At 28.4% G+C, this 15,779-nt stretch overlaps 1 protein-coding gene across 4 annotated transcripts in view; it reads left to right on the top strand.

Annotated features, from left to right (window-relative positions):
• The window catches only part of LOC119602434, a 174,208-nt gene that overhangs the window by 141,500 nt on the left and 16,929 nt on the right, over window positions 1-15,779 (top strand). For all 4 annotated transcript variants that reach the window (XM_037953952.1, XM_037953949.1, XM_037953951.1 and 1 more), the window contains exons 6-7: window positions 12,617-12,730; window positions 14,847-15,779. The exon at window positions 14,847-15,779 is cut by the window's right edge and continues 235 nt beyond it. In XM_037953952.1, the coding sequence (XP_037809880.1) occupies window positions 12,617-12,730; window positions 14,847-15,779 (1,047 nt within the window). The remainder of the gene's footprint in view (window positions 1-12,616; window positions 12,731-14,846) is intronic.

Genomic DNA, 15,779 nt, shown 5'->3' with positions numbered 1-15,779 from the left:
GAAAAATAAAATGCAGGCGTTCTCATATACCAATTCTATTTCGTTATAGTCCATAGAGTACGAATATATTTTTAGTTTTCACCTATCACTTTGTTAACTTACTTTTTAAGAGCAAAAGATGCGAAAAAGAGCCATTTTTAAAGTTTTAAATTTGAAAAATCATAAGTTTAGTAGTTTTCATCCGATTTTCAAATCCGATATTTTTTTTTAATGATACAAGTGTCTTTTAATCCAAAAAAAGAAATCCAAAATTTATGGTCAAATGTCTGAGTTACGGTCGTTTAAGTAAAAAAAACTCACACTTTTTTAAAAAATTTTCATTTTCATCATGCTCTACTTTGACCATGAGGCAGTGAGTTCATCTTTTATTACTTTCCTGAAGAATCACATAAAGGAAGGTTTCTAAAACTTGTTATTTCATAAAAATCTATGAAAAACTGGATGATTTATGCCAATTTTTCTAATAGCATGTTTCTCGAATTTTTGGTTTTCTCCATACAAATTAATTTTTGTATAAAAATGTTTATAAACATTTTTTAAACTTGTTACAAAGAAAACCAGAAACATGAACGTTTTTGTATGGAAGAAATATGCTATATTTTTATAAAACTTAGCACAACTCATAACCTTTTTCATCGATTATCATAAATTGACCATCATTGGAAACCCAACTTAATGTGCCTTTTTTCAAATGTAATAAAAGCTAAAGTTACTGCTTCATGGCCAACGTAGAGCAGTATGAAAATTAAAAATTGTGAAAAAAGTGTTAGTTTTTTTACTTAAATGGCCATAACCAAGACATTAATCATAAATTTTGGATTTATTTTTTTGGGTTGAAAGACAACACTTGTATCTTTAAAACAAAATATCCAATTTGAAAATCGGTTGCAAACTACCAAACATATATTTTTTTTAAAGTTAAATCTTCAAAAATAGCTCTTTTTCACAACTTTTGCTCTTAAAAAGGAACTAAACGAAGTGATCGGGAAAAATTAAAAATAAATTCCTACTCTATGGACTATAATGAAATGGAATTGGTATATGAGAACCCCTGCATTTTTTTGCTGTATCACTGTGTAATTGTTCGTCCGAAAATTGTCTTAGTCCTGGTCCATAAACCCTATAAAATATTCCCGTACATTGAGAACATTTAGTATTTCGGAGATGTTTTCAATTTCATGGTTTTAAATATAGAATGACTTCTAACATGATGTTTAATTTTATGATCGTGAGAGCTTTCATGTTCATTTCTCGTCAAGGTAGAGAAAAGGTTTCTTTAACAAGTATTGTCGACATGTGCTTAAAGAGTCATGTTTCTTAATTTTTTTGCGATTGCATAGGAGTGAGCTGAGTATGTAAGCTAAGTTTTCGGGAAAATATGTGAAAGTTAGACTTCTTCGATGTTGTTGCGGAATGCGTTACCCACATAAAATATGACCTGAACTCTTTGCGAATGTACTGTGAATTTGGATCTTAAATTTGAATTTTAAAATACCTACGAATTATTTTACTGCGTGGTTTTGACTATTTACGCAAAACGCTATGAATTTTCTGATGTTGATTTAATAATATTGGACAACAAAATGAAGTTAAAATCTGTGTATCACGTTGGAATGGAATATTTATATTTAAAATTAACTAGATTAACACTTTTGCTTGCAATTTAAAAAAATATTATGAAATGTGACCTAACTTCATATTCCGGGATACCAGTATCAGTATTTAATTCTAAGGCAAATCATTATCCGTCTGCTATAAAAACATTTATTTCGATACATATATATTTATAAAAATTACAAATCACGTAATACTTTACTTTATAAAAGTGAAACAATAAATTTGTAGCGCCTAGCTTCATCCTGATAAACGACCGAAACAATAAAATTCAAAGAGTCACCAACAAATCTGGGATTATTGAATAAAAATTGTGTATTTTAGTATTTATGAAAAATTTGGAGATATTTTTAATATTTTGTAACATATAGAGAATATTTTTTATTCATGATTTTTTTCGTTCGTCTTCGCGGACCCCCTAGGATTTTGCTACGGACCACTAGGGGTCCGCGGACCCCCTTTTGGGAACCGTTGGACTAGACTATAGACTAGACTATAGACTAGACTATAGACTAGACTATAGACTAGACTATAGACTAGACTATAGACTAGACTATAGACTAGACTATAGACTAGACTATAGACTAGACAGTAGACTAGACAGTAGACTAGACAGTAGACTAGACTATAGACTAGACTATAGACTAGACTATAGACTAGACTATAGACTAGACTATAGACTAGACTATAGACTAGACTATAGACTAGACTATAGACTAGACTATAGACTAGACTATAGACTAGACAGTAGACTAGACAGTAGACTAGACAATAGACTAGACAATAGACTAGACAATAGACTAGACAATAGACTAGACAATAGACTAGACAATAGACTAGACAATAGACTAGACTGTAGACTAGACTATAGTCTACTTTAAATCATGGTTTAAACTAAGATAGAAATAATACATGAATTCTTCGCTAAAGTTGCCATCAACTGCAGGGCACTTAGATACATGCAAAATATGTTGTATTATGTTATAAACGCAGATGATTTATTTATGTTTAATACATTAAAGGCATACATAGATATACATATTTGTACGTAGTATATGTATAATACTAGCTTATTTTTAGATGCCGGAAGAAAACACACAAACATGTATTTAAATCAAAAATAAATTTTAAAATTATTTATATGAGGGTAAATGCTATGCCTGACGACATTATAAGGGATTATATCATGATTGTGTGTAAAAGTTATGTTACCATAAATAACATGTTAAGCTTAGAAACAATGCCTCATTTGCCAGCTAAAATTCTTTAAAAATTTTAAATTTTTGTTTGGAAATGAAAAAAAATTATAATCTACCATTTTGTGAAATGTTTAAAATATGTACATACATATGCTCGAAAAAGTCAAAAAAAATTTAAAAACATAAAAGTACACTAACCAAAGTATCCGAATAGAACTTTGCTTAAACCGAATCGGAAATTTGATTAGAATTTCTCTATTATCTTAGGTTTTAGCGATATAATGTTTCACTCAAATTTTCATTATCACCTTATGTTTTCAAGATATAATGTCCTTAATTTGAAAATATACATATTAAGTTTTGTAGTTTGATTACAAAGTTTACATAGAATTATCAAAGAGTGAGGGACGGACATGGATTTAAAATATCCCAGCAAAAACTTACATTGAAAAGTAAGGTTTTAATACACTAAAATTTTACTGCTTTAAGAAGGTGATGACATTACAGGCAAGTATTTACCACGTCCATTATCAAAAGCAAACAGAATTGGGAAATTGGAAAAAAAATTAGTTAAATCTTTCAGAAGATAGAACACTTTACGCCCATCCCTTTAAATCACATGAAGTCTTAACAATGATAACTCCCAAGCTAGATGTTTTAAAATTCCTTACAAAAGATAACAACATTCCTTCGTGTTCATTAAAAAAGGTACATTGATTGAAGTTTTTAATATTTAAAAATAATTGTTCTTTTCTCTTTAGAAAATATTATAAAAATGCTTTTATAAATACTACAATAAATATATCACCAAAATCACCTTAAAATATTTTTTCTAAATATGCTTTAATCTACAAAATATTTTCACTTTATATAAATTAGAAAAAAATTACAGCTTAAATAAATTACAAAAAGAAAAAACAGAAGCAAAACAACTCATAAGTACCCACTTTAACCTACAAAGTATTTGACCGGTCAATAAACAAAAAATATCATACACAATGTCTAAAATAAAAAAAATAAAAATTCCACAAAAAAAAAGGAAAATTGTAAAAAAAGAAAGAAAAACTGTTTTAGCTATTTCCCTTTCGTTGCACATTTTAAATGAAAAGTGTTTTTAAATTAACATTTACTTTGAATATACTTTTTACCACGTTATAATTTCTAATTCATATTATTTATAAAAAAGTATAAGGTTTTTTTAAGCAGTGTATTAAAAAAACAAGTATGATTTAAAATACTTTTATAAGTTAATACTTTAAGTACTAGTACTTAATTTTCCACCACATTCTTAACACTAAAGTGGATTGTTTTTTGAAAATATGTAACTAATTTTAAGGGTAATACTTATACTAAATATTTAAATTGTATAATTTTGAATAATTTTAAAATCCGCTAAAGAAAAATATTTTCTTCGAAAAAGGTCACATTTCATAAAAAATTGCTTAAAACAGAAAACAGTTAATTTCATTTTAGAAATATGCTGCCCAGTGTTAGTAAATAAATAACATCAAATTGCAAAAAGAACCCCACCATAAAGCATTTAAATCACAGAACAAAAAACCAACTTTAAAATTTAAAAGATCTCTTCAACCTAAAAAAAAAATTTTTAAATGTTTCTGGTACTATTATAAAACTATGTATTTAATTCTGAAATTAAAACAAATATTATTTAACACTGGCATATGTATGAAATATAAATATTTTATTAAGTAATTTTCATAAAACAAATAACCATTTCAATAATTACAATTGCATAAATTTATGTAAATATCTATGATGCACATATGAGCATGTTATTAAAATATTAAACGATAATATTTATTTTGAAAATAATTACATATAAATTTTATAATTAATAGAAAATACAATAAGAAAATACGATAAAAATTTTGTAATCAGCAATGTAATATGTTAGAGTTTTACATCTATTAGGAATAAATATCCTCCTCGAATAGTTTAATCTGTAGTCTATAGTCAAATACATAGTCTTGTCTATCGTCTTGTCTCTAGTCTAGTCTATATTCGATTCTCTAGTCTAGTCTCTAGTCTAGTGTATTCTATAGTATAATCTCTATATATAGTCTATAGTCTAGTGACTAGACCAGAGAGTATAGTCTATAGTCTAGTCTATAGTCTAGTCTATAGTCTAGTCTATAGTCTAGTCTATAGTCTAGTCTATAGTCTAGTCTATAGTCTAGTCTATAGTCTAGTCTATAGTCTAGTCTATAGTCTAGTCTATAGTCTATTCTATAGTCTAGTCTATAGTCTAGTCTATAGTCTAGTCTATAGTCTAGTCTATAGTCTAGTCTAGTCTATAGTCTAGTCTATAGTCTAGTCTAGTCTAGTCTAGTCTATAGTCTAGTCTATAGTCTAGTCTATAGTCTAGCCTATAGTCTAGTCTATAGTCTAGTCTATAGTTAGTCTATAGTCTAGTCTATAGTCTAGTCTATAGTCTAGTCTATAGTCTAGTCTATAGTCTAGTCTATAGTCTAGTCTATAGTCTAGTCTATAGTCTAGTCTATAGTCTAGTCTATAGTCTAGTCTATAGTCTAGTCTATAGTTTAGTCTATAGTCTAGTCTATAATCTAGTCTATAGTCTAGTCTATAGTCTAGTCTATAGTCTAGTCTATAGTCTAGTCTATAGTCTAGTCTATAGTCTAGTCTATAGTCTAGTCTATAGTCTAGTCTATAGTCTAGTCTATAGTCTAGTCTATAGTCTAGTCTATAGTCTAGTCTATAGTCTAGTCTATAGTCTAGTCTATAGTCTAGTCTATAGTCTAGCCTATAGTCTAGTCTATAGTCTAGTCTATAGTCTAGCCTATAGTCTAGTCTATAGTCTAGTCTATAGTCTAGTCTATAGTATAGTCTATAGTCTAGTCTATAGTCTAGTCTATAGTATAGTCTATAGTATAGTCTAGTCTAGTCTATAGTCTAGTCTATAGTCTAGTCTATAGTCTAGTCTATAGTCTAGTCTATAGTCTAGTCTATAGTCTAGTCTATAGTCTAGTCTATAGTCTAGTCTATAGTCTAGTCTATAGTCTAGTCTATAGTCTAGTCTATAGTCTAGTCTATAGTCTAGTCTATAGTCTAGTCTATAGTCTAGTCTATAGTCTAGTCTATAGTCTAGTCTATAGTCTAGTCTATAGTCTAGTCTATAGTCTAGTCTATAGTCTAGTCTATAGTCTAGTCTATAGTCTAGTCTATAGTCTAGTCTATAGTCTAGTCTATGTTCTAGGCTAAAGTCTAGTCCGTAGGCAGATGTAGTATAAGTAATAAGTACATACACATACATATATCATTCTTTTAATCAAATTTACTAACTTTCTATCCAAAAATTTTAGATTTTTAAAGAAATTTATTTGAATAGTGAACATTATGTTGTTGATTTCATAAGCTCTACATAGACATTTGTTCAAATTAATAAATTTAAAGTTATGTCTTTCACTTTAAAATTATAATTTAAATCTTAATTTATTTATATTTTAAATCTTAATTTATTTATTTCTCTAAATTAAATTAAAAAAGTTAGAATAGAAAATGTCATTAGGAGAGAAAAAAAGTATAACATAAATATTGTATTTTATTTTTATACTTTTTTTTTACTTCTTGTATTTTAAAGTATAATTTCATAGTTCGTAGAATACTAAATAGCAAAATCTGCAAAAAAATATAAAAAAGTAAATTTTTATGATATTTTCTTTTTTCTTATGGTTCGATAGATGAATGAATGGATGTTTGAATGTAAATAAAGTTTAGATGAAGGTAGTTTTTATGAAATTTTCTTACTTATTATAGTTATATTGATAACTGGTATAGAATTGGTTATAATAAACTATGGAGAAGTTCAGCTGGTAAAGAGAATGAAATAAGTTAGAAAATTGTCACAAGAAAAAATGTTTATGTTTCAAAATTAGTTTTGATATTGCTAAGCATAGGCGTATGATCGATATTTATTTCATATATAAGTTAGAAATTAAGTATACGCACTAGAGTCTGCAAAGAAAACATTTTTTGTTTGAATCAAAAATATCTGCATATTTTTATACTTTTCATCCTTTATTTTCATTTTAAACTTCAGATATTTTTATTGTCATCTTGGATTCGGTTGAAATATTTTTTTTTTCCATTTTCTCTTTTAAAGCAAAAAATATAACTGAACTTAATTACTACTGAAACTGTGTCAATTCAACATTAATTAGTTTTATGAAAAACAAAAATTTGTAAACAAATAATAAATGTATAAAAAACCAAGCATGAATATAAAAAGGATCAAGTGAATTTTCCTCATAAATAACGTAAAAAATTACTATTTTTATGATAAATGGAATTTATAAAGAAAAAATAAGTTATTTTTATAAGCGTATACATGCATATAAACAAATGAGCAAGTACTTTTAAAATAACATAAATTTCCATATAATCCTATAAAAGTTTTTTTTACCATAAGGAAAATTCAACTGAAAGAGATAGTAATATTCTCTTGAACATAATTTAAGTAAAGTTTTTTTATTAAATTCCATTAATATTTAATAAAACTTAAGTAATAAAATATCATTTAAGGTAATTCATATTAATCGTTAAACTTTTACTATAAATTAATACGAAATATTTCTAAATTAATTCTTAACGGAGCATAAGTTTTATCTTAAATAAATATTTTTTACTTAAGTTATGGAAAACTTCAAATCCTGTAGCTTAAATAACTAAATAAGTAGAAAAAAAAACTTTCCCATTTGTTAACCAAAAACAATTTTTATCTTTTTCCCTGGTTATTTTTTTCTGGTTTATCAAGGCCAAATTTTTGTTAAAACATTGACAAACTTAAGATTCAATCGACTACCCAAAGGGATTTTCATTTCAACAACTTTTTAAGGACAATTTCATTGTTGATTTTTTTCTCATCTTTGTGAGCCAAAAACTAGAATAAACATCGTTTATTTTTCATGCTTTTTCCATCAATAATAAAGTATATTAGATTTGTCATTTCGTTTGAAATTTGAGAAAATATTTGGTATAAATACAAAAGGAATATAAGATAAAAAGATTTTAGCAAAATATATCCACAAATTATTAAAATAAACATTTATTTATAGTCTAGTGTATAGTCTAGTGTATAGTCTAGTCTATAGTCTAGTCTATAGTCTAGTCTATAGTCTAGTCTATAGTCTAGTCTATAGTCTAGTCTATAGTCTAGTCTATAGTCTAGTCTATAGTCTAGTCTATAGTCTAGTCTATAGTCTAATCTATAGTCTAGTCTATAATCCAGTCTATAGTCCAGCCCATAGTCCACTATAGACTAGACTATAGTCTAGTCTATAGTCTAGTCTATAGTCTAGTCTATAGTCTAGTCTATAGTCTATAGTCTAGTCTATAGTCTAGTCTATAGTCTAGTCTATAGTCTAGTCTATAGTCTAGTCTATAGTCTAGTCTATAGTCTAGTCTATAGTCTAGTCTATAGTCTAGTCTATAGTCTAGTCTATAGTCTAGTCTATAGTCTAGTCTATACTCTAGTCTATAGTCTAGTCTATAGTCTAGTCTATAGTCTAGTCTATAGTCTAGTCTATAGTCTAGTCTATAGTCTAGTCTATAGTCTAGTCTACAGTCTAGTCTACAGTCTAGTCTATAGTCTAGTCTATAGTCTAGTCTACAGTTTTTTCACATTAAAGCCTCATTAGCAAAATTTATTTAAAAACAAGTTAGAGTGCTATATTCGGCTGAGCCGAATCTTAAATACCCTCCACCAGCAACTTTTGTATTAATACATTTCTAATTAATAAAATATTTGTAGAAATAAGTTTTCTCATGTCATAAATAGAAAAAACCCAAGATTTAAACATCTTAAATCTACTACAATTCCAAGATTTATTGAACATTAGAAACGCCACTTCCTTTTAAATTTTTATAGCGCCCTAAGATATGCTTTAACGATATCTAGTATTTGCATGTGTGTGAAAGATTTAAGGATTTTCAAAATACATACATATACAGTAGTTTTCCGATTTAACGACCATTCAATTCTACGAACATCGCATTTAACGAACAAGCAAATTTTTGCTATTGAGTACCTTAAATAACGAACAAAAATTGTTTTTGTACTCTGTTTAACGAACTAATAAAAATATTATTATTTAAATGAAGATAAAATGACATTTATCAAAAATAACAAATAACCTAAGTTGTAGCAAAAAACTATACCGTTGTTTTAAGTGGTGCTTTTATATCCAAAATGGTAACACATTCTGGGTCCTTATTAAATTCTAAGACGATGTAGCCATGTCCGTCCGTCCTTCACATAATGACTTTAACGCTCATTACTCGCTTAACAATACGAGTACGACAATGAAATTCGATACAAACATGTTCTATACTAACCGAAATCTCTAACAAATTTTATGGGAGTCTATAATTGACCCTACCCCATATCAGGCCCCCTTCAGAAAATTACTTCAACGCTCATTACTCGCTTAAAAATACGAGTATAGCGATGAACTTGGAGAAATAACTTTAACGCTCATGAATGAATTCAAAATACAGCGATGAAATTCCACACAAATATGGTTTGAAGGTGGGTATATAAGATTCTGAATTTTGTGTTATGTGCTATTTTTATAAAAAAAGAATTAATTTTTATAAAATACATTTAAAAAATATTTTATGTACCTATTTTTAATTATTTTCCTACCAAAAACCCACGTTTTAGTTAGTACAGCATATAACGAACTTTTCAATTTTACGAACAGGCCTGACAACATATATGTTCGTTAAATCGGAAAACTACTGTATATAATTTTGTTCTACACAAATTTAAAATGCAAATAGTTAAATACGGTTAAAGCGCTTTTAGGGGCAGGACCTAGTATGAGAAATATGACCAAATATAGACCGATCGTGAAAAATTTTTTAAATAACATTAAGTGCTTTTTGCATTACAAAATAGTATTTATGAACAAAAATAGTATTTATTTATATCATTATTTGGTAATGAGTTATGTGCCTTTAAGTGTTTTTCTGAAAGGGACCTTGTATGGGAGCTATGATCAATTATGGATCGATAGGAAAACAATTTCACAGTAATATTTCTCTGTATATGAGCAATATTTCTGCCAAACTTTATATGGATATCTTAATTTAGTAATGAGTTATGCGCGTTTAAGTGATTTTCGGGAGGGGACCTTGTATGGGAGCTATGACCAATTATGGACCGATCGAAAAAAATGTTCACAGTAATATTTCTGTGCATATGAGTACTACTTGTGCCAAATTTTATATTAATATCTTAATTTAGTAATGACTTATGCGCGTTTAAGTGATTTTCGGGAGGGGACCTTGTATGGGAGCTATGACCATTTATAGACCGATCGGAAAAAAAATTTCAGTAATATTTCTATTCATGTGGGCAATACTTGTACCAAATTTTATATGGATATCTTAATTTAGTTATGAGTTATGCGCGTTGAAGTGATTTTCGGGAGGGGACCTTGTATGGGAGCTATGACCAATTATGGACCGATCGGAAAAAAATTTCACAGTAATATTTCTGTGCATATGGACAAAACTTATACCAAATTTTATATGGATATCTTAATTTAGTAATGAGTTATGAGTGTTTAAGTGATTTTCGGGAGGGCACCTTGTATGGGAGCTATGACCAATTATGGACCGATCGGAAAAAAATTTCACAGCAATATTTCTATGCATATGGATAATACTTATACTAAATTTTATATGGATATCTTAATTTAGTTATGAGTTATGCGCGTTTAAGTGATTTTCGGGAGGGGACCTTGTATGGGAGCTATGACCAATTATGGACCGATCGGAAAAAAATTTCACGGTAATATTTCTATGCATGTGGGCAATACTTGTACCAAATTTTATATGGATATCTTAATTTAGTTATGAGTTATGCGCGTTTAAGTGATTTTCGGGAGGGGACCTTGTATGGGAGCTATGACCAATTATGGACCGATCGGAAAAAAATTTCACGGTAATATTTCTATGCATGTGGGCAATACTTGTACCAAATTTTATATGAATATCTTAATTTAGTTATGAGTTATGCGCGTTTAAGTGATTTTCGGGAGGGGACCTTGTATGGGAGCTATGACCAATTATGGACCGATCGGAAAAAAATTTCACGATAATATTTCTATGCATGTGGGCAATACTTGTACCAAATTTTATATGGATATCTTAATTTAGTTATGAGTTATGCGCGTTTAAGTGATTTTCGGGAGGGGACCTTGTATGGGAGCTATGACCAATTATGGACCGATCGGAAAAAAATTTCACGGTAATATTTCTATGCATGTGGGCAATACTTGTACCAAATTTTATATGAATATCTTAATTTAGTTATGAGTTATGCGCGTTTAAGTGATTTTCGGGAGGGGACCTTGTATGGGAGCTATGACCAATTATGGACCGATCGGAAAAAAATTTCACGGTAATATTTCTATGCATGTGGGCAATACTTGTACCAAATTTTATATGGATATCTTAATTAAGTTATGAGTTATGCGCGTTTAAGTGATTTTTGGGAGGGGACCTTGTATGGGAGCTATGACCAATTATGGACCGATCGGAAAAAAATTTCACGGTAATATTTCTATGCATGTGGGCAATACTTATTCCAAATTTTATATGGATGTCTTAATTTAGTAATGAGTTATGCGCGTTTAAGTGATTTTCGGGAGGGGACCTTGTATGGGAGCTATGTCCAATTATGAACCGACCCATAAAATTTTTCCGCTGAAAGAATTCTATTGACACAAGATTTTATTTTGTAAAATTTTGTGAAGATATCGACATTGTGGCGGAAGTTATTAACAAAAAACCCATTTTCCGGGAATTTGTACTTTTGTATGGGAGGTATATGAAATTGTGGACCGACTCTGGTAATTTTCAGTAGGGATCAAGATCTTGTGCAGAAACAAATATATGGTGATCTCCATGAAATTATCTTGCATAGTTTTCGAGAAAATTATATCATAATGTGTAAAAAATGCTTATTTTTTTCCGAGGTTGTTTTAAATTTTGATTCATAACTTTTCCCGGTGCGAACCGATTTTGCCCATTTGCAATACTAAACAACTTAGGAAAATGAAGAACATTTTGGGTGAATTTGGTTAAGCTCTATTGCTTCGTTTTATCGTGAGCGTGTTTTACACAGACAGACGGACAGACGGACATAGCTAAATCGACTCAGAATTTGATAAGGACCCAGAATATATATACTTTGTTGGGTCTCAGATGAATATTTCTTGGTGTTACACACGGAATGACAAAGTTATATATACCCTCTATCACCACTGATGGTGGTGGAGGGTATAATGAAAAGTGAAAGTTAACTCCAATATCTTAGGACGTATGGCTTAGTATGCAGTCGTTAGTGCCCGATATAGTTACTAATTCATCTTTCTTCAACTGATTTTACAACATGCCACACATATGACAATAATCATTGTCATCAAATGCTAACAATGCCGCAGAAACATTCTATCTCTCTCTCTGTCTAATACACACATACACTTGTAAAAATATTCCCTAATATTATATTAATAATATTCCCTCTGTCTAATACACACATACACTTGTAAAAATATTCCCTAACACATACCGACAAAAATATTTACATAACTATAACTATTTCCCAAATGCTTTTGTTTTTAAAAATTCTTTGGTTCGTATTTACTATGCCTATACCTTCCACAAAGGGAAACAGGCCCAGAAATAAAGAAAAACTTATTTTCTATTATTTTTTTACTCATGCAATATTTTTTATCAATTCTTGTTTTTTATAGATGAAAATTGGGCATTACCAATGGCCATAGCAGCAAACATGCATGTACCATATAAAATTGAAATTGGAGAAGATGACATACGTGATCTGAATGCTGAAGATAAAATTGGTAAAGGTAAGTATGGAAATCTACGTTTGTCTTTTCAGTTGAGTATCTTGGTTTTGGAAGATAAAACGCATTGGTTAAATGAACTTGAACAAGTGCTAAAGATTTTTTGGACAGTGCTTTAAATTTTGCAAGCTTTAGGAAAGTAATAATTTATTATCACTGCTAGTACTTAGAGGAGTCAAAGTTTAAGGTTTAATAGAATATGTAATTGAATTTGAAGTCATGATTTTCGTATAGGCTTATAGGCAAAGAAAAGGTGTAAGCAAAATGTTAGAATATTTTTTAAAAACTTTTGTTATTAAAATATTTTATTAATATATTTTTCTCTAAAAGGCTTTTTTACTGCAAGGTTTTACTGGAAAAGTTTTATTACATAAAGTTTTATTACAAAAAGGCATGCGAACAATAAACCTTTATTACTAAAAGCTCTTCTACATTAAAGCTTTATTATAATAAGATATTTTCGAAAAAGCTTTATTAAAAATTTATAATACAAAATGTTTACAAAAAAATCTTTAAATGAAAACCTACAAAAAGATTTTTAACAAAATATCTTTATTAAAAAACTTTTTTTAAAAAAGCTACACAAAGAAAGCTTTTTTACAAAAATTTTTGTTACAAAAAGCATTTTCCCTGCAAAGAGCTTTTCTTCAAAGCTTTATTACAAAAACCTTTATACACATCAACAACAAAACCTTTTTTGGAAAAACCTTTATACAAAAATATTTTTTTCAATTTTTTATTAAAAAGGTGTCTAAAAATTTAGATTTATTACAAAAAACTTTTTCCAAATACATACTTTATAACAAAAAGCTTTTTCCAAAAACTCAATTACAAAAAGTTTTTCCCAAAAACATTATTACAAAAAGCTTTTTCCAAAAACTTTGTTACAAAAAGCTTTTTTATAGAGTAATAAAGAAAAGCTTTTTCAAAGTTTTCTTATAAAAAAGCATTTTTACAATACAAACAACTTTTCTTCAAAAGTTTTAAAACAAAAAACTTTTCTGCAAAAGCTTTATAATAAAAAGCTTTTCTTCCAAAGCTTTATTACAAAAAGTTTTTCTTCAAAAGCTTTATCACAAAAATCTTTTTAAAGCCTTTATTAAAAAGACATTATAACAAACAGCTTTTTACAATGGCTTTATTACAAAAAGCTTTTTTAAAATCTTTTCTACGAAAAGCATTTTTACACCAAAAAAAAAAACTTTTTTCAAAAAAGTCCAAAAACTTTGTAAATTTTTTTTACAAAAACTTTATTACACATACATTTATTACAAAAAGCTTTTTCCAAGAACTCAATTACAAAAAGCTTTTTCCAAAAACTCAATTACCAAAAGTTTTTCCCAAAAACTTTATTACAAAAACTTTGTTACAAAAAGCATTTTTATACAGTACTAAAGAAAAGCTTTTTACAAATTTTCTTATAAAAAAGCATTTTTACAGTACAAACTACTTTTCTTTAAATGTTTTAAAACAAAAAATTTTCTTGAAAAGTTTTATAACAAAAAACTTTTCTTCAAAAGTTTTATAACCAAAATCTATTCTTCAAAAGCTTTATAATAAAAAGCTTTTCTTCAAAAGCTTTATTACAAAAAGCTTATCTGCAAAGATTTATTACACAAATCTTTTTTAAAGCCTTTATTACAAAGACAATATAACAAATAGCTTTTTACAATGGCTTCATGACGAAAAGCTTTTCTAAAATCTTTCTTACAAAAAGCAATTTTCTACCACAAACAACTTTTTTCAAAACTTTATTACAAAAAGCTTTTAGAGAGGCTTTTTGCCAAAATTTTATAACAAAAAGCTTTTTTCAAAGTTTTATTACCAAAGCTTTTTCCAAAAACGTTATTACAAAGTGATTTTTTAAAATCATTATAACAAAAAGTTTTTTCAAACGCTTTATTACACAAGCTTGTAAAAATAATCCTTATTACAAAAAAAGCAATGAAGATGCTTTCACTCTTTCACCCAACCTCCCTCAATTTCCAAAAATCTGAAATCTGTCTACATGTCATTTCGATACAAAAGTATTTAACCAAAAATATGTTTTCTCTGAAAGATTTTTTCTGATGTCCTTTTTTTTTTTTTTTTTTGTTCTTTTATCTTCCAATTTCCAAAGCAATTATCATTACGGCTGCCATGAATGATGTTACAACATTACGCCTGCTCAGCTTATTGGAAACCTTAATACATACCAAAGTGCTGCTCATTGACATTGTGGCAACATCTTTTAATGCTGAAAATCGTTTCTACAAGTATTTGACACGTATTAAACCAGAATCTCAACTAATGTCCAATCTGCTGCTATTGACAATACTGAGTGACAACTATCGATATTTCCTTAATGTGGCCTTTGATAATAATGGCATTGAAATGGTGCAAAATTTTCGCCAACAAAAATTGGAGCGTGAAAAGGAAAAAAGTAAACAGGCTCAACCCAATAACTGGCCTATACATTTGGATGAATCTGTAACGGAGGTGTTGCAATTACGTGAGGATAGCAATAACAAGTTAAATAGAACTATATCTGCAGAAATGGCAAAAAAAGAATTTTTATTTTTACAGCAATTGCTAAAGGAGTGTTCTGTACTGAATGTTTCTGCCACAAATATAAATTTATTATGTATTAATTCCCAGCATATAAAAGAAAACTGTTTGAATGAGAAACAACAGCTGGTCTTTGAAAGATTTTGCCAAAATCATAACACCTTTAGAGAACAGCAATTAATAGAAAATTTAAGAAATTTTATAGATTTTTTTAATTTTTATGATTTTTTAATTGCTAATATTTTAAATTCCACGCCAGCTGAAGCTTCGACAATATCCTCAACTGCTAGTAAATCTTTAAAACATGTGCCAAAATACGATTTTATTGTTCTAGATGTGGTACGTGGCATTGCCAATAAAGTTGCAGATGCAACAAGCCATATATCCGTTACTAATGATACCACTAGCAGCAATATGTTTGATTTTATAAACGGAAAACATCAACTAGAACTTCAATACTACAGTTTAACAAATACAACTAAAAGTTCATCATCATCTTCAACAC

The sequence above is a fragment of the Lucilia sericata genome, unplaced genomic scaffold, assembly GCF_015586225.1.
Source record: "Lucilia sericata isolate MDLA Ls3-8-SP2 unplaced genomic scaffold, ASM1558622v1 Contig000232F_arrow, whole genome shotgun sequence".
NCBI classification, from domain to species: domain Eukaryota; kingdom Metazoa; phylum Arthropoda; class Insecta; order Diptera; family Calliphoridae; genus Lucilia; species Lucilia sericata.
Note: the sequence above shows the minus strand (reverse complement) of the source record. Positions and strands in the feature narration are given on the sequence as shown.